This window comes from Macrosteles quadrilineatus, unplaced genomic scaffold (genome assembly GCF_028750875.1).
Source record: "Macrosteles quadrilineatus isolate MER2022 unplaced genomic scaffold, UCM_ALF_1.0 Scaffold_2__2_contigs__length_208266976, whole genome shotgun sequence".
Classification (NCBI taxonomy): domain Eukaryota; kingdom Metazoa; phylum Arthropoda; class Insecta; order Hemiptera; family Cicadellidae; genus Macrosteles; species Macrosteles quadrilineatus.
Window position 1 is genome coordinate 2,943,507 of NW_026542595.1, and position 20,833 is coordinate 2,964,339.

The following is a 20,833-nucleotide window of genomic DNA, read 5'->3' on the forward strand; positions in this document are numbered from 1 at the left end:
TATGTATTTAAAATAAAAATCAACTTTATCAGATAACTTAAAACAGTGGTGTCAGTCTAAGCGTTTGCACTTAGCTGTCTGCTCCATTTTACAAACAAAATTGAATATTCAGCTTTGCCGACCGCTCCATTCGTTTTTTCTTAAACGAAGTCAGTAAAGTGTTGGAGAAACCAAAAACACAATTTAAACGGAGTTTATAAAAATAAACTAGTTTATATAAACTAAGGTTACACCATTTTGGGGAAACCGGGTCTAATTGTTGTTTTCACATCAAAATTATGTATTTTAGTCATATATTCAACAGTTTATTTTATTTATGTGTCATTGTTAGTGGCGTAGTTTTATGTTGCAAAATGTGCATGAGATTTCTGCAGGATTGAGCATTTTCCGCAACTGATTATTAACACACCAAAGTTCGCTAATTACTTGTGGTGAAACGAGCGTTCACTAGTTTTACAACACAACTAGTTAAACAACTAAACTTCTATATCTGTTTGACAACTTTTCCCTATGAAAAAGTCTATCTCATAATTAAATTAATTGATGAAGAAAAATGGAGTTGGATGATTGTTCAAACAACCAAAAATTATCGGTTCTCCCAATATTCATCACAATTAATTAATTCCTGCCCCCTATATAGATTTATTTATCCCCTATATAGATGTTTAAACCAATATTTTAAGCCAAATAACAAAAGAGTAATGAGGCAAACAGGGTCTGGCCGCCATCTTGGATACCGCACTTCCGGTTCAAATTTCGCTTTGGCAACACGCAATTTCGTACTCAGCAGGGTCGAACATGCCTTCTCCAATTATGTTTCGTTGTAAATTAATAAAATTAATAATATATGGATTATTAAATTACAAATTATAAGATTTTGGTTATTGACAATTGATTTGGTAAATGATAAAGGATAATTACGTGTTTGTAACCCAGGCAGATACAAGGTTGATTTCGGACATATTTCGTCAGTAAAAACTCAAATATAATCACAGGCAGATACAAGGTTGATTTCGGACATATTTCGTCAGTAAAAACTCAAATATAATCACGTCAACGTATGTTTAATCCGTTTTAAAAGTAAAATCTTTATTAATATCTAATTTATCACTTTTTTTAAACGGGATATCACTATAAGTGTGATGGAGACTCTTAAAGCTAATTTCTTCTTCTTTTCAACTATAAAAGAATTATCAAAATCAGTCGAAAAACGATGGAGTTATTTGAATTTTTGAAGGTCAAGTCAGGTGGTCCACCATATTGGCTATTTCCTGGTATTCCGCATTTAAAAGTAAACAGCTGATCTTATGCCTTTGCTTGTGTGTCAAATACTGCTTCCTTAAAGCACGGGCCATACTAGGCTGCTCGTCAACCGCTGGTGATCAGTTGCTGGCACCAGCACCACCAAGCAGCGGCAAGGATTGAAACCTTAAGGCCCGGGGAACGGATTCCTACAAGAATTCTTAACGCTGTTGGAACTCACCAAGAAAATTTTGAAAACGATTGCTTAAGCCGTCTATGAAGAATTTGTAAGTATGGTGAAATGCAGAATATTCTAAATATTATATAGGAGAGCTTCGTTTCCACCGCTCAACAATATAGCGGAATAAAATTATGTTGCATATCAATGGTTTGTATTGTTACAGACACCTTCAAGGGAATCAATTAAAGGTTTTGCATTCACTTGCATTTTACGGACTGACATCTTTAAAAACATTGTAAGTATCATCCTTTTGCATTTTTTTTCTAAACTTCTATTAAATTCTTCTCTTTCGAATAATTGCCGTGCTGTTGACTTACTCAATCATATACTGTACATCGTTTTATCAACTAAACCATTTCCAATTAAGTTAAACGGCAAGATAAACAATGCAGTTTATTAGATCACAATGAATACATGAGCGTCTGAGTGGGTGTAATCATAGACTAACCAACACTATGTAATCATGTTTAAATTATGAATACCAAAGATGTAAAACCCCTGAATATAAGATTTATTGTAACATTTAATTTATTTTAACAGTTTGATTTCCAACAGGGACCTGAGCCACCAGCGTATTGCCCTCATACAGCCAGGTGCTTTTGTGGGCCTCAGAAGTCTCATTGGACTGTGAGTTGACAACAATTACAGTATATTTATGTATATACGAGACATTAGTTAAAAGGTTATTTATCTACAACTATCTTATATTGTCTAGCGATGAAGATGAGAAGAATGCTGGTCAGACAAGAAACAATTGTTTGTTTTTCTAATGTGATTATTTTTTACGAGGGATGTTCTCCAAAATCAACAACTTTCTGTTGAATTCCGTATTATCACAAATCTGTGGTCCGTACCAGTGGTGAGGCTGGGATTCATAGCCTTACGTTGTAAAAAATACAGTAAATTAGTTACCAAGCATCGAAATGTGCTGTATAAATTTACGTGTGTTTATAATATGAACGTGTATATTTGTGTTAATCAAGAAATAGTACATACACATAAAACACTAATAAAAAGTAGCATTACCACCCAATGTACATAACATTTTATATATTATAATCCTGCATTTAGTGTAATTAGGAGTTACCTCAATATGGATGTATTGTACAGAGTAATTAGTTTACTGTTAGTGTACTGTTTACTTAATGCATTAACCAATTAACCAATTGACCAATTAATATTGATCATATTAATATTACCCATTGTACTTGTTAAGTCTTAATCATTTAATTTATGTCAACAATTTTTTTTTCGTATAAATTATACGTTCTACATAACTAAATTCATGTGATCACGATACCTTACTTTTTTAATCTTCGGTAGAAATATTGTAAGATTAGTGGTTCCGAGTAATGGTTGTGGAAAAGTATATTTTAACTTTAAATTTTAACTTTATCTTCTCACTGTCTTTCAGCCTAAATTCACCCAAGTTATATAAGGAAATCCAACAAATTAATGTTTAAACAACTTGTTATCAAACTCAAACAAAGAACTGTTTTATGTTTCTTGGCTGTTCCTGATTATATTTGTTGGCAGGTAGACAGCTGTCTTGACGATGCCGACAAAGTTTGATTTAGAATAAAAACCTAATACATTTCAAAAGAACGTGACTGTTTAACAATCTATCCTTCCACCTCAAATCATTATATAAATTGAAGCGAAGTGTAAGACACTATAAACTTTGATGGTATACTAACGATAACCATTAATTTAAAATCAATTACATACGAATTGTTATGTTTCAATTTTGGGTTGGTACATGGTCTTTTAGTTTAATTTTCTTTTTTATTGAGTTTTCTTATTGATCTATTAAAATATTAGTTGTGTGTGTGTGTGAGTGTGTGTGTGTTGGTGTTTTGGTGTGCGTGTGTGTGTGTGCGTGAGGGAGGCTACCGGCTACAGACTTCACCTGTTGTCCAATTTTACATTTGGTATGTGGGTACTAATCTATAGTATCTCCAGTTGTATTTAAAAGTGTTTAAATAGTTTCTTTGTTAATTGTATCCTATACTCTAATACGAGCAAAGTCTACCTGCCTGTCTGTCTATATATCTGTCTGTGATATATATCTCGGAATCCAGTTTTACTAAGTTTTGGAATAACGGATTTATAGGCATAAAAACGTTATTGACGGCAGCTATTACCTCAGGAAAAGTCGCATTTCGCTACACAACTCATTTGAAAGTTTAAAAAATTAACATTGGCCTTATGGGTTGCCAAGTAACTATATTGGTTCAACAAAATAACAAGTAAAAAGTAAAACAAAAAACATGTAACATGTGTTTATAACAAGCTATCCACAGCATACTAGCATACTGTAAATAAAGTACAAAGTAATAAACATCAGTTGTAACTATTCAGCAAACATTACACTGAATATTACTAGATATAGATGAAAACAGATCAAGTCAATGTTGATGAGTGTTTCGTATTGGTGCCGTTTATGTGCACTGGCATCAACTAGGTTTCACCCTAATGTAAATGTAGATTTCACAATTTGTATGCACTCTTTTGTATAGTCTACATAATTTGGAAAGCAGTATAATAATAATAAATTGAAATTCTACTGGAACATAAATAATAAAAACCAAAATTAGTGGTAAAAAAGGTGAGTTTCCTTTATATTAATTTTACAGTCGAAATGAACTATACCGAGCCATGGCTTGGCCTCCCGGTACTATTAAAAAAACATAAAATAATGGAAAAAATGCATATGTACAAAATGTGCTCTAACAATTTTTATTAAATTTTAGTACGTATTCTAATTTTAAACAAAATGGTTTTGCCCCCAACGCTGTAAAAAATCCGTTTCAATTATTTTACCCATAAAATGTAGTTACACTACTTTGGTATAATACCAACCACACCAATTTAACGAATTCCAAATAAGATTTTAATTACTTTAAATAATAAAATCTTCCTAACCTAACCTAACTTCACCTAAAACATAGTCCACCCTTAGGTTAGGTTAGGTTAGGTTATAATTATTATGTGTGGTCGGTAAAACCAATCTACCGTAGTGATTCCTACCGCTTATCCATAATAGGTTCGTTGAAAAGCTAATGGGAGAAAAAATGAGTCAGTTTTCTGATACAGTTCTTGCACATTGAGTATCTAGCCTCTCATTACATTTATAATCAGTGAACAAAAATGTATAACTACAATCTAGTTTTTGGATACAATTAGACGAAAAATTCAACTTTCAATTTTGTTTCCAGGGATCTGTCCCACAATGCTATAGATTACCTTGAGCAAGGATCGTTTCGAGGAGTTCCTAATATTATCTTCATGTGAGTATGTACGTACTGCCTTTATAATGTCATTTAAAATATGATATAGTGGTTTTAGAATTTGTTAGGATCAATTCATTATTTTGTCTTTTATATTATCGATAGATTATAAAAGGAAACCAATCCATACTGTTAAAGACACTATAAAAAATCAAATAAACTTTGTCGCCAGTGTATGAGAGTCATAACAACATTATGCACAAATAGTAGGGCCTCAATAAAAAGACTCTCGTGGGAAGTATTAAATAAAACATGTTATAAAGGTTGAATTCTTATAGAGGTTTACAATAGCAATAGGTTTACAATATTAGGGGTAAAATAAATTCTAGTGAATTTGAAAATGACACTCGTTATCAGGCTGACTTGTTATCGAGGTTTCACTGTAACTATAATATAATGCTGTACTTATTCTGTTATACTATCTCGCAAATCTTGTAAACTGTACGATAGTTTCCACTGACTGATACTTTTTGAAGTTTCGGGATTCATAACCTTAAGATTTTTCCTTTTTATGTAAATAATACTTATCAACAGATTTTTTCTTGGTTTATATTTTCAGGATCAGTGTTTAAAGAGTAGGTAGGATAAGAAAAACATATTTGAATCCCTGATCGGTGCTTCATACGAATGACATTGATATTCACCAACGTGAAGAACTCATTGCAGGCGTGAAGAGTGAGACAATTCCCTCTGATGCTACAATCTCGATATTGGAAACAAGAGTGTATGAATATATCACCAAGTATGAATAGAAAACACAAGTTTAGCTGAATTATGTGTCAATAATTTTATACAGGATGGATATCTTGAAAATGATTTTAAAACTGACAGATCATTAAATCCTTACTGAGTAATTGCAAATGTTACCTAAAAATGATGAGGTCATTGGCGTGTTTTCATACACAGGGTGACACACTTAACTCTGTCCCCATAAGTCAGTCATATCAATTTAAAGATATAGGGATTTGGAGAAACTCTTAATTTGGGATCTTCATATCAATAGTTGTGTAAAGAAACAGCGCAGTAGTAGTTCCCGATTTAAAGTTTTCTCTCAAATTAATGGTCATTTCTCCCTTAAAAGTTTAAAATAAGTCAATTTTAAATCCTGTCTTGTCTGAAACATAAATACTCAATCATCATATATATATATTTTTTATTGTTTTTCGTTGCTGGTATGCCATAACTTCCAAAATACTCTTGGACACTTAGTGTAATCCAACAGCCACTGGATCAACCGCAAGAATATCACCGAATGCATTGGACGAACATTCACCGTCAATTTCACCGATTTTGAACTATATTAACTGCGATTACTACCTGTATATAGGGCCTCACAAATATTGAGAGCCTTTGGACGGCAGATGACCACTTCTTTCAGGAAGCTGCAATAGACATCCACCTCGTGCATAACGATACTGAATAACGCTCGAAGCTGCGGGACACCAGATGACAACATAATTGACATGGTTATTCTCGCAATCATCTGCATATTCTGCTTTCCCTCTAACGTAACGGGGCACCTTCAGAGACACACTCAGCGAAGATTTCCTTAAGCTATGGTTCCACAAAACTGCGGAACTTCCACCTTGCGGTGCGTAATTTTTCGCTGCGGAAAATTACGCAGCTTAAATCTGGAGGGGTGGTTCCACTGACTGCGGAAATAACGTTGCGGAAATTCAGTTCTGCCCAAACTAGAGACGAGTATTGATAGGAAGAGGAAAGGCCTCTTGGCTTTGATTTGGCATGATGATAGCTCACATTCCCGATACTGTATAGACATATTCTTATCTCAAAAATCCTTTCGGGCTCTGAGAACTGTCAAAGTAAGATTGTTTACAGTTATGTTTATGTTTTTAATTTGATGAATAGTATGTGATATTTTGCGAATGTTTAAAAATTTATTTTTTTCTATTGTTAAGGTGCAGTGGTATAACATTATGAATATGGTAGATGTGGTATTCTATAGCTTACGGTAAATTTAAAGAACCAAATTTTATCAAACTGTGTCCTCCCCCAATGCAAACGCAAAGCTTGAGTATAACTGCAATAAGCATTTTATACTTATATATGCCAACCCCTTACGAAGGATGGGTGCTCTGCCAGTATTAATAAATACATACCACAAAAATAATCCAATAAAATAATATTAGGTAATATTCAGACATAATTACTTTAAATTGTGGTTGCTTTTATTGTAAACCGATGTTAGACCTAGTTTAAAAAAATCCCCTGATAGTAAACATTAATAAAATAACAATTTAAACTTAAATTGTAGTTTTATTGATACATGAATAAAAAATACAAGCCCCATAAAGAATAAGGTTATTGAAATAATGTTAGGAAACTAAATTGATCGGTCATAATAATTGATGGCTCTTCTCCGCTGGCGGAATCCGCACTGCCACTGGTCAGACCAGTATGATTTGTCTGCCATGCAGAGCCGAAAATTCGGGATGCGGAAACGCACGTCAGTGGAACCGCACACATGGGAAAAACATTAAACCAGTGTCGTTGTAATTCCGCAGCGGAAAAAATCGCACCGCACGGCAGAGATTCCGCATCCTGTGTAACCATAGCTTTAGACTAAACACGTCCGAACAGCCATACAAGTTCACGCTGCAGCAACCAAAAGCTATTTGTACACAGTCCGTTAGACACTGCAAAGTTTTTTATCTGCTAATACTAAATATTATCTCTATTAATAAAAAAATAACAGTGGGTGGAACTTTTGAGACACACGGTATGACTATGGGAAATTCACTAAAAGGAAGGTGTGTCGCAATATTCTGTCTGTGTTCAAGGAAATCATCATATAAAATAGCGGCTTTAAGGTAGCATGGCTAGTTTAATCCGTAAAATACGAATTGTAACAATGTTTACTATTCATTAACTACTTTAATGATACTCCTAAAGAGATAAGGGATGAAAACAGATTTTTAAAAGGACTCTTTCTCCTAATATAGCTGTAAACTTCAATGGACATCAAGAACACGCATGTAGCCAATTAATAACAATTGAATAACGTAATAATTTAAACTCATAGTAAATTTAATGATAATAAATTTATAATTATATAGATAATTTTTTCTTCTATTTCTTGGTGTTGTTTTATTATAAGTAAAAATCTGTGTTGATCAAATATGATACATTTCTGTTCCAGTGGATTAAACGGAAATAAAATACAGAACATCGAACCTACAGTGTTTCGGAATGTACCAGCGCTTGACAAACTGTAAGTACTACTAGTTATACTTCAGCGATATTACATTATTAATGTATTAATTATCGTAAGGATTAAATTTAACTATGTATGATTGTGTCTTCTGTTTTGTCCAAAACACATAGGAATAGATTCCCTCGTTTTCACCCTGCCCAGATGATATCAACCTTTGAACCAATCAAAACCATTCCGGACACCTAAACAATGGCAGCTTATTTTGGCAAACGTTCACTGGGCAAACTAATCAACCAGGTGGTATTGAACTGATGTCCTTATGGACTAGCCTTAGCTTGGCAAATGTATTGTCCTACAACATCAAACAACAAACCATGCAATTATTCCTGCAATTATGAATACTTTTCATCAAGATTAGTGTAGGATTTGGTATGTTTAGAACTTTCATAAAATATATAGCAAATACAAAATGACTGTTACTAAAAGTATATCCCTTACATACAGATTTATTTCATTACACGTTTTGAATGAGTGATATAAATGTATCAATGAAAGCACGGACGTTCTGAAACTCGTATTTCTCAACCATATAACAAATTTGATTGTTGAATGTGTCATATGTATAGTTTTAAAAGTTATTATTATACTGTTTCAGTAATGTTATCCTACTTGTCAAGGAAGACGTCCAAGAGGCGAACGGTCGTCAAATGAAAAATGCCATTGTGTTTTCTATTTTAATACGTACATTTTCACGGTTACGTTAGAAGTAAATTAAAGCTAACTATTAGCCTTTAAAGGCTCTTATTTATAAATAAATATATGAACTGTAAGTTATAACAATATAATATAAACTAAGTTGCCTACCTTATTTCAAAAGGATACTGGTGAGTGAATTGAACATTTTTACGTTTTGGTAATTTATTCTCGGTTGGATCAAAACAACTAGCTTCGTCACTTGATAAATTGTTTAAATCCCATTAAAAATCACCTGTATGAATTGAATTGGAAGGGACGAATTTTCGAGCTATAAGAGCTGCGCAGTCCTGATGGAAGCAGCGACCATCAAATGGCTACGAGGACATAGATATCCACATCGCTCCGCCGTCGGAAATATTTCTCTCGCCTTTATCCTTATGCAAACTTCTTCTTGCTGATACCAGGATTGATTCAAAGTTTTTCGAAACTATAAATTCATAATAAAATTAAATTGTTTAATCTGTCCTGCCTTAAACAGGTCACAACGTAGTCTATTTAAAATCCATTTTCTTAGACTGTTTTATCGCTGGTTTTGACCACCGATCTCTATTATTACTACAGCGTTTTGACATTCAACTGCACCATCAGCTGTAAAATTGCAATACACATTTAAACCTGTATAAAGAAAGTGGGTCAGCATTACTGATTCTTTGAAAGTGAGCCATAAAAATAAATCAAACGCAACCTTTATAGTTACCATTCGTCTCTCTACTAGGTCAAATGCTTTAAAACTACACTTCAATAGTAAAAAATAGTAAAAGTAGTACGGCTGGAAAAGAGCCATGAGAAAGAAAACTGTTTTTGTATAAAGTATATGATAGATTGATAGTTAGTATTTAAACGAGTACATATTTTAGTGGTTTTCTTTTCTTTATATACTTATTTATAAATATATGACATACTTAATACAATATGTTATAATTGCTCATGAAATCACAATGTTTTATAATATTAAATAAATGGTATTAAAGTAATTAAATTGAATAAATATTTACGTGGAGATTAAAAACAACGTTTAATGAAGTTTAGAAGATGATATAAAAACCAAGCTCAGACAAAACTTATAATTATCACAGACTGTTGAGACGTTGTGTAAGGTGTTAAACTAGTTAAATTTATCTTTCGATCAATTTACTTATGTAATTAAAACTAACTTTTTCGAATCAATTACCATTAAAGGATGGAATAAAAATAGTAAAATGTCGTATTAAAGCGAATTAAATGGGCTAGCTAATCGTACTATAGTGTTGGCATTATTATAATCAATACTATTGTTAAATAGTTTCTTATTAAGATAATTATAAAGTTACTGGAAACATTGGAAATTCAAGTTTATGACACATTAAAATTATTACTAACGAAACATGTAGTGACACAGTATCGCCTGCTCTTTGTTATACATGTTGTAACTCTATCCATTCCGAGAGAATAATATGTTTTTGACCCCTCCTCTCTTTTGGTGGTTAATTCTTAAATTTTACTTTACAAAACATACAAGCTGACTGTGAGTGGACAGGACAGCTAATTTATATTTTTACAATCGATGTTTTGATTGTATTCGGTGTTTGTTTACGCCGTTGGAATGTTTTGTGGCGGAACTGTCCAAATCCTCGTCTTGTCACTATCTAACGTCAACCTTCTTATCATACAGCACATCAATTGATACACCAAAGACAAACATTTAATCTGAACCCAGAATCAATCTTGGTTTGAACCAAACAAGCAACAATGACAATTAAAGGAAAACTACTTAACTATTGTTAAATTGTATTAAATATTCCAATTTTAAAACCTTAGGCTACTAGTTATTAAGCTTAACGTCTACGAACGCAATTGTTTTTCTATGTGACAAACGAATCCCGCCTGTATTGTACTCAGATTTTGATTGATTGTTTTGTAAGGGTAACAGACAAGTTCCACCTGTGCTGTCTTGCACGTCATGCCAGCGTGTGCCAGCCTCTGCCATCACCTGACGAGTTCAGTTCCTGCGAGGACCACATGTCAAACATGGTACTGTACTCAGACTATGTGTGATTGTTTTGTAAGGGTAACAGACAAGTTCCACCTGTGCTGTCTTGCACGTCATGCCAGCGTGTGCCAGCCTCTGCCATCACCTGACGAGTTCAGTTCCTGCGAGGACCACATGTCAAACATGGTACTGTACTCAGACTATGTGTGATTGTTTTGTAAGGGTAACAGACAAGTTCCACCTGTGCTGTCTTGCACGTCATGCCAGCGTGTGCCAGCCTCTGCCATCACCTGACGAGTTCAGTTCCTGCGAGGACCACATGTCAAACATGGTACTCAGATTATGTGTGATTGTTTTGTAAGGGTAACAGACGAGTTCCACCTGTGCTGTCTTGCACGTCATGCCAGCGTATGTCTGCCACCACCTGACAAGTTCAGTACCTGTGGGGACCACATGTTAAACATGGTACTGTACTCAGACTATGTGTGATTGTTTTGTAAGGGTAACGGACAAAATCCACCTGTGCTGTTTTGCACGTCATGCCAGCGTATGTCTGCCACCACCTGACGAGTTCAGTTCCTGCGAGGACCACATGTCAAACATGGTACTGTACTCAGACTATGTGTGATTGTTTTGTTAGGGTAACAGACAAGTTCCGCCTGTGCTGTCTTGCACGTCATGCCAGCGTGTGCCAGCCTCTGCCATCACCTGACGAGTTCAGTTCCTGCGAGGACCACATGTCAAACATGGTACTGTACTCAGACTATGTGTGATTGTTTTGTTAGGGTAACAGACAAGTTCCGCCTGTGCTGTCTTGCACGTCATGCCAGCGTGTGCCAGCCTCTGCCATCACCTGACGAGTTCAGTTCCTGCGAGGACCACATGTCCAACATGGTACTGTACTCAGACTATGTGTGATTGTTTTGTAAGGGTAACGGACAAGTTCCACCTGTGCTGTTTTGCACGTCATGCCAGTGTGTGCCAGCCTCTGCCATGTGGTGGTGGTAGTCTTGTGATATGGTTTTAAACTATTCTGGTTGTCAGTATTACCTTGGATTACTGGAAAAGTGCGATGGGGGCCCAGAGAATTGGACCTTTTACCCAGACCAGGAAGACAGCCCCACCCAGCTTTGATTACACTTATTTAACTAACACACTTAAATACCCTAATTTTGGTTGACACCTTCCAAACTAATATATAAATATATATAAGAAAAACCTGATTGAAGCAAGAATTGGTTGAATTGTAACTGGTAGATGAACTAAGCAACCCCTCTAACCGGCAATTTAATCTCTTGGAACATGTGGCTTCGAAACATGAAAAGGATTGTTTGATTCCGTTAGGCGGAATCAAACTTGATAGTTATTTACTACATTTTCCAGCGTACCTGCGAAGCCAGTGGCTTCCCCCCCCCTGAGATTTACCTCTAGCCTAACATATTTTAATATTTTACTTAAAACTAATAAGTTAACTTAGCTTGATTATTGTTCATTCTGTACGAAGTTTGAAGACTCGAAGTTCGTCAAATCACGGCAGCGGGCAGACAGGGGCGAGAGAAGAGACGAGCCGGCTAAGCTTAGAAAAAATTGGTCCAAGAAAAAGAGCGGTTGAACGGCATGCTAGCGCCTTACGCCATGAAGCTGTGGCGCTTGCGTCACAACCACCCCCCCTCGCGCAAAAGATTTTTTTTTTTTTTTTTTTTGAGGTAGGTGAATGGAGTGGGAGGTGTGACAAGTTGTGTGAAAGGTGAGTTTTTTGGTCGAAACGCCTCCCTTCATCTTCGTTTCTGGGTCCTTAGATATCTTGACACGGTTTGGATTCCAAGGAAGCCGAGAAACAATGAGGGAAGCTTAAAACCGCCCAACCAGACTGGCTCGGCTTGGTTCATCCATCGCAAAACATTGGGGTGTGAAGCTAATTTTGGTTGACCAACCCGACAGGGATGGGAGTCCACCCCCCCTGCGAAAAAGGTAGGCATTGGGTGAAAGACAGTCATACTATCCTGTAAACTTGACGGTTTCTTCTTTTGTTGGAAAAAAAGGGGACATCTGCACGCACAAAGAGTTTTTTTTTTTTTTTTTTTTTTTATAATGCTTTGTGGATCAAGGTTAGTGGAGCAACACGGGCGAGTTCGGTGTGTCTGGCGGGAAGAGTGAGAAGTGGCCCTAGCAGTCTTGGCGATGAGCCGAGGATGATGTGCAGATCGTCTGATGAAGTATGGCGAGATGACACTTGGCTTAGGTACTGATGAAGTGTGTTGAGATTTGGCAGAGCCACAATTGCAGAGACCAAGACGTTTTTCCAACTCGCTGATCTCAGGGGTCCGCACAGGAGCTGACCAATAGTGAGTTGTGCTGTCAGAGACCAATTGTAGACCATGGTGTTAATTCAGGTTCCGACCGCTAGGGAGTTGAGTAGCCACAGACGACTCGTTTGTTTCTCGGGTAGTGTTGTAGCCCACTATCATGATGATGAAGTTCGTGCTGAAGTGCTTTGATGATGCATATAAGTTTTTATTTTCATTATAAGCTTTCTTCTTATTATTTGTTGTCTTATTCTTATGTTTTTTTTCTTTTTTTTTTTTTTTTCTTTGATTGTGCAGATGTTAAGACTCAGCTTTTACTGAATTGGGGCGTATTACCGTAGTATTGTGCTTTGATTGGTGTAAAGAGAAAAGGTTGAAAGGGAGACTGTCGTTCAAGTGAAGGTGTGAAGGGTCAGTGGGCAAGGCGGTGGTCCGATCACTGACAGGGTTGGTCTGAATCTGTTTGGGAAACCGAGAGTTTAAGACTCACAGTGGCGTGGTGAACCAAGGTCAGACTGGTGAGGGTCGCGAGAGCTTTTGTGGTTTTGTAAGTGTGTTTAGGTTTGGAAGGTGAGAAGGATACAAAACATTTTTTTTTTCTTCTTATCAACGCATGCAATTTTAGAACGAGAAAAAAAGATTGCCGTCGCTTGCCACGATGGAAAACCGCGGAATCTATTGAGAACCGTGCTGCGACTTCCGTTTGGTAGATAACGATTTCTTGATTTTTGTATTGAAGAAAACCAAATTTAATTTCTTTTGCTGCTTAACTATACTAGTTTCCCTAAGACCTAACTACTGCTACCACTAGTGACTAATTAAGCTAAAGGGAAAAGAAAAGGTGGAGGAGGGTATGAAAGAAAAAGAGCAAGAGATTGTCTTCCTTCACTCGACTGATATCAAGGTCGCCACAGAAGGTGCCACTACTGAGCCCTTTCATGCGGGGTAAAAATAAAAAAACAAAACATAAAATGTACACACCCGCAGGGAAGTGATTCTTACATAAAAAAAGGTTAAAACAACTCAGCAGGGGTGAAGGAGACGAAAAAGGGGAGGGGGGAATTGGCCGACAACGCACGGGGAAGGGACGTGTAGGGCAGCCCATCCGAGGGAAGGATACCCTGAGACTCACTAGTCCCCCATGCGCTGGCGGTTTAAGAGACAGAGGGTAGAAGACTTAGCCTAATATCACAATGGTGCTGCATTCCTGGTCTGGGTAATTGGAAAACTTCTAAAAACTTGGCTGGAAAAACCTTTTTAGTTGTGAGACATGTGCGTTTCTGATAAATTTACCTGTTGTGGGATTTAGTAATCGTGCTGTCACTGGTGATGAAAAGGACTCTATTACACAAGGTTTGGACCAGACTGGTAAAAGCTTACTATTGATTGCATTGGCGGCCCTACTGATGTGGTGTTCCTTAAACATTACCCAATCCCCAGATTTATAAGGGTTGGGCAGTCTGTTTAAGTCGTATTTCTGTTGTCTCTGCTGTCTAGCTTTTGATAGGTTTTCGACGGCCCTACTCCACTCGTCGTGGGAGGATTGTGGGGTGCATTGCTCGTCGACTAATTTGTCTAGGTTCCAATGAAGTTCTAAGGGATGATGTAGGTGTCTACCTAGGAATAAACGGGCAGGGGAAGTCTTGGTGGATTCATGAATGGCTGAATTGAAAGCTATTTGGAACCAGTGGAGTTCCTGGTCCCATAGCCTTTGATGTTGATGGTGGAAGATTCGGATGGCAATTTTGATCTGTTTGTTTACCCTCTCGGCGTGCGAGGGGTTGGGATAGTATGGGCTGGTGTATATGTGTTGGATTCCCAGACCCATACAGAGGTTCTTGACGGTAACAGACTTGAAATGTGAAACATTATCAGAAACCAAAAATTTGGGTGGGCCAAATATTGCAAAAACTTGTCTGTTGAGCACCGTGACAGTTGTTTCCGCCCTGGTGTTCCTAACTGGGATCATGAAGCAAAATTTTGAAAAAGAGTCTACAATGGTGAGAATGTATCTATTGCGGTTGGCGGACAATGGAAGGGGTCCAATGTGGTCAATGAAAATTTTTTCCCAAGGTTTGGTAACGATTTCAGAAGCGAGTCTTCCGACCTTGGTGTTGGGGGCTTGTTTGCACCTCTGACAGCTAACGCAAGCTCTTACCCTGTTAGTGACGTAAGCCTTGAGGTCAGGAGACCAGAAAAAGGGCTCGATGCGAGACAAGGTTTTGTTTATGCCCAAATGAGCTGATGTGGGAGATTCATGGTAGTATTTGAAAATGAGGTCAAGAAGCTTGGATGGAACCACTACCCTTGGTTTGGTTTGATTTGGTTGACGGTGAAGAAGGATATTGTTCTCGACTGAATAATTTTGGGGTTTGTTGGTGGACCTGATGATCTTCCTGAGGTCAGGATCATCGAGTTGATGGTCGGCTATGTCTTTGAAAACCTCGGGGAGAGCGAAAAGGGATAATGTGGATGGTTGAGGAGTGGGGGGTGAAATTTCAGTTGGTTCGGAGTTTTCATATAGGCGAGAAAGGGCATCGGCGATGACATTGTCCCTTCCACGGATATGGTAGATCTTGAACTTGAATGAATTTATGAAAGAGACCCAACGGGCAATCTTACCCATCTGTCGCGGGTGGTTGAGAAGCCAGGTGAGGGCTGAGCAGTCTGAGTGAAGCTCAAACTCTCTGTGTTCCAGGTACTGTTGATATTTTTGCAATGCAAAAACTATTGCAAGGCATTCGAGTTGCAAGGTGGAATAATTTAATTCATGCTTGTTTAAAGCCCTAGATGCGTACGAGACTGGAAACAACTGGTCTCCGTGGGTTTGCATCAGTACGGCCCCAATGGCTGAGCCGCTAGCGTCGGTGTGAACAACAAAATCCCTTGTGAAATCCGGCATACGCAGTATCGATGAAGAGACTAAAGCTCTCTTGAGGGTCTCGAAAGCTTGAACCTGATCGGGGCCGAAAACAAAGGGAACTCCCTTCTTCTTCAAATGATTTAGAGGCATGGTGATGGTCGCGTAATTTTTAATGAAACGTGCGTAGAACGCCGTCATGCCCAAAAAACGGGATAATTGCTTGACATTTTTGGGGGTGGGGTACTCGTCAATTGGCTTTGTTCTATCAGGGTGTATGGAAATGGTGTGGTTACTGAATACGTGTCCGAGAAACTGAATTTTATTGGCTGCAACTGTAATTTTTTGGGGATTGACAGTGAGTCCGGCGTCACGAAGTCTTTGAATAACTAACCCAACCTTTTGCAGGTGATCCTCAAAGGTAGAGTCACTGTACACACATAGATCATCGAAAAAATTATATATGTAATTAAATTTGATGTCTCCAAAAATTCTGTCAATTAATGAGGTGAGCACCATGCTTCCCGAAGCGAGTTCAAAAGGTAGATAGTTGAACTCATACTGTGCCCAAGGTACAACAAAGGACGTGTAGGGCTTAGACTCCTCGGCCAGGGGTATCTGATTGTAAGCCGAGTTCAAATCGAGGAAAGTAAACCAGCGCGCTTGCCCTAGGTGCTGGAAAGCACTTTCGATCGTCGGCATGGGTGTTGCATCCAATTCTAAAATAGCATTAAGATTCCTATAGTCAACGACCATGCGGGTTTTGCCCCCCTTCTTGGGTACCAAAAACGCCGCCGAGGCGTACGGGGATGTTGACGGTCTGATTACCCCCTTCTGTAACAATTCGTCGATATGCTGCCTCATCAAAAGAAGTTTGGGAGGGGCGTACTGGTATAACCCAGAGGTCCGTGGATCGTAACCACGCTCTGCTACCATTTGTGGTGGTGGTAGTCTTGTGATATGGTTTTAAACTATTCTGGTTGTCAGTATTACCTTGGATTACTGGAAAAGTGTGATGGGGGCCCAGAGAATTGGACCTTTTACCCAGACCAGGAAGACAGCCCAACCCAGCTTTGATTACACTTATTTAACTAACACACTTAAATACCCTAATTTTGGTTGACACCTTCCAAACTAATATATGAATATATATAAGAAAAACCTGATTGAAGCAAGAATTGGTTGAATTGTAACTGGTAGATGAACTAAGCAACCCCTCTAACCGGCAATTTAATCTCTTGGAACATGTGGCTTCGAAACATGAAAAGGATTGTTTGATTCCGTTAGGCGGAATCAAACTTGATAGTTATTTACTACATTTTCCAGCGTACCTGCGAAGCCAGTGGCTTCCCCCCCTGAGATTTACCTCTAGCCTAACATATTTTAATATTTTACTTAAAACTAATAAGTTAACTTAGCTTGATTATTGTTCATTCTGTACGAAGTTTGAAGACTCGAAGTTCGTCAAATCACGGCAGCGGGCAGACAGGGGCGAGAGAAGAGACGAGCCGGCTGAGCTTAGAAAAAATTGGTCCAAGAAAAAGAGCGGTTGAACGGCATGCTAGCGCCTTACGCCATGAAGCTGTGGCGCTTGCGTCACAGCCATCACCTGACGAGTTCAGTTCCTGCGAGGACCACATGTCAAACATGGTACTGTACTCAGACTATGTGTGATTGTTTTGTAAGGGTAACAGACAAGTTCCACCTGTGCTGTCTTGCACGTCATGCCAGCGTGTGCCAGCCTCTGCCATCACCTGACGAGTTCAGTTCCTGCGAGGACCACATGTCCAACATGGTACTCAGATTATGTGTGATTGTTTTGTAAGGGTAACAGACGAGTTCCACCTGTGCTGTCTTGCACGTCATGCCAGCGTATGTCTGCCACCACCTGACGAGTTCAGTACCTGTGGGGACCACATGTTAAACATGGTACTGTACTCAGACTATGTGTGATTGTTTTGTAAGGGTAACGGACAAAATCCACCTGTGCTGTTTTGCACGTCATGCCAGCGTATGTCTGCCACCACCTGACGAGTTCAGTTCCTGCGAGGACCACATGTCAAACATGGTACTGTACTCAGACTATGTGTGATTGTTTTGTTAGGGTAACAGACAAGTTCCGCCTGTGCTGTCTTGCACGTCATGCCAGCGTGTGCCAGCCTCTGCCATCACCTGACGAGTTCAGTTCCTGCGAGGACCACATGTCAAACATGGTACTCAGACTATGTGTGATTGTTTTGTAAGGGTAACAGACGAGTTCCGTCTGTGCTGTCTTGCACGTCATGCCAGCGTATGTCTGCCACCACCTGACGAGTTCAGTACCTGTGGGGACCACATGTTAAACATGGTACTCAGACTATGTGTGATTGTTTTGTAAGGGTAACGGATGAGTTCTGCCTGTGCTGTCTTGCACGTCATGCCAGCGTGTGTCTGCCGCCGCCTGATGAGTTCAGTTCCTGCGAGGACCTCATGTTAAACATGGTACTCAGACTATGTGTGATTGTTTTGTAAGGGTAACGGATGAGTTCCGCCTGTGCTGTCATGCACGTCATGCCAGCGTGTGTCTGCCACCACCTGACGAGTTCAGTACCTGTGGGGACCACATGTTAAACATGGTACTCAGACTATGTGTGATTGTTTTGTAAGGGTAACGGATGAGTTCCACCTGTGCTGTCTTGCACGTCATGCCAGCGTGTGCCAGCCTCTGCCATCACCTGACGAGTTCAGTTCCTGCGAGGACCACATGTTAAACATGGTACTCAGACTATGTGTGGTTGTTTTGTAAGGGTAACGGATGAGTTCCGCCTGTGCTGTCTTGCACGTCATGCCAGCGTGTGTCTGCCGCCGCCTGACGAGTTTAGTACCTGTGGGGACCACATGTTAAACATGGTACTCAGACTATGTGTAATTGTTTTGTAAGGGTAACGGATGAGTTCCACCTGTGCTGTCTTGCACGTCATGCCAGCATGTGTCTACCGCCGCCTGACGAGTTCAGTACCTGTGGGGACCACACGTTAAACATGGTACTCAGACTATGTGTGATTGTTTTGTAAGGGTAACGGATGAGTTCCGCCTGTGCTGTCTTGCACGCCATGTCAGCGTGTGTCTGCCGCCGCCTGACGAGTTCAGTACCTGTGGGGACCACATGTTAAACATGGTACTCAGACTATGTGTGATTGCTTTGTAAGGGTAACGGATGAGTTCCACCTGTGCTGTCTTGCACGTCATGCCAGCGTGTGTCTGCCATCACCTGACGAGTTCAGTACCTGTGGGGACCACATGTTAAACATGGTACTCAGATTATGTGTGATTGTTTTGTAAGGGTAACAGACAAGTTCCACCTGTGTTGTCTTGCACGTCATGCCAGCGTATGTCTGCCATCACCTGACGAGTTCAGTTCCTGCGAGGACCACATGTTAAACATGGTACTCAGACTATGTGTGATTGTTTTGTAAGGGTAACGGATGAGTTCCGTCTGTGCTGTCTTGCACGTCATGCCAGCGTATGTCTGCCACCACCTGACGAGTTCAGTTCCTGCGAGGACCTCATGTCCAACCTGGTCCTCAGACTGTGTGTGTGGCTGCTGGCTGGCGTGGCCATCGTAGGGAACCTCATGGTCATCATATGGCGAAGCAAATACAGCTACTGCAATCAGGTCAGTAATCTACAACAGGACCTAGCAATAGTAGCTCATTAGTGGTTAACAACATTTTTTTCATGACATTGTGTCCGGCATAGATTGTTTAGCTTTAATACGAGTTTTATGTGTTTTTAGCTTTACAAAACCATTGTTGAAATCATCTTAGTCATCAAACAATTCATGGTCTTTAACTATTTTTTTATGTATAAAAGTGTAGTATACGTTATTTGGTCATAAAGTATCTGAGAAATTTTTTTTAGAATGTTCCGTCAATATATTACATGGTTTTTGTTTTTATCATTGGCAACTTGTATGGAGGATCAACAAACGTATCTAAGGAAAAGCCGACAAACTCCTTAAACTTGCTGCAATATCGAATGAACAGATCCTGTTTCCCTTTTGTTAGGTGTTTTCTCTGACGTTTTATTTCATGTAAGTATTTTAACCAGGTTGTGTGTTAACTTATTCTATAGGTACATTCATTCCTAATCACTAACCTTGCCCTGGGCGATTTCCTGATGGGCTCCTACCTACTGATGATCGCCGTGGTCGACCGCTACTACCGTGGCGTCTACTTCATTCACGACTCCGAGTGGCGCTCCAGCAGACTATGCGCCATGGCGGGCTTTCTGTCCACCTTCTCCAGCGAGCTGTCCGTCTTTACTCTGACTGGTAAAAAAATCCAACAATCATCAGGGCAGTATAAGAAAAGCCTATGATTTCCTCCCGATTTAAAAAAACCATAAATAGTGCCCAAATTTTGTAAACTCCTTTCATAATTTCACAAGCAATGCAGACGATCTAACACATCTCTGCCTACTAATAAACTAATACACTACTAAGCTAGTGTTAACATTAGTCCCAAATAGATCGTATATAGCAACATTTTGTATTATAAACAAGATTTTACTAAATAATTTACTTTATGTAATATTCATAATTTCCTGTAATGACTTTACTTTGAAATGGTGACCATACTAATATAACTACACTGACTATTTGGGTGTTTTAGGCTAACTATTGGTAGCTCTGTTTATTGGTTTGATTGGTTATTTATCTTAATATGACAAAGAAAATCTATGCCAGGATTAATCTGGAAGTGTGAAAAGTGCAGTTTCAGCGATGCTGAAAGATTTTACAGTTGTTAAAACGTAAATAATTTTTAAGTCCGAATAGCTTTATTCAAATGTTACGGAACACTAGTTTGACTATGTCGTAAATGTCTTAAAGTATAATTTAAAGTACTGTTTATGAGTTTGCATTTTTATTTACTATTACTTATTTTATTACATTTCTGATTACAATAAAACATTGTTATTATTTTCTAAACTAGTTTCTTTGTCAGTGCATCGCA

The 20,833-nt window shown here is 38.6% G+C and overlaps 1 protein-coding gene across 1 annotated transcript in view; it reads left to right on the top strand.

Moving 5' to 3' along the window:
- Nucleotides 1–20,833, top strand: part of LOC128987296 (G-protein coupled receptor GRL101-like) — a 73,650-nt gene that overhangs the window by 35,877 nt on the left and 16,940 nt on the right. Inside the window, exons 11-16 of the mRNA XM_054408066.1 lie at nt 1,647–1,718; nt 2,039–2,110; nt 4,702–4,773; nt 7,934–8,005; nt 19,296–19,494; nt 19,953–20,151. Of these exons, the coding sequence (XP_054264041.1) occupies nt 1,647–1,718; nt 2,039–2,110; nt 4,702–4,773; nt 7,934–8,005; nt 19,296–19,494; nt 19,953–20,151 (686 nt within the window). The remainder of the gene's footprint in view (nt 1–1,646; nt 1,719–2,038; nt 2,111–4,701; nt 4,774–7,933; nt 8,006–19,295; nt 19,495–19,952; nt 20,152–20,833) is intronic.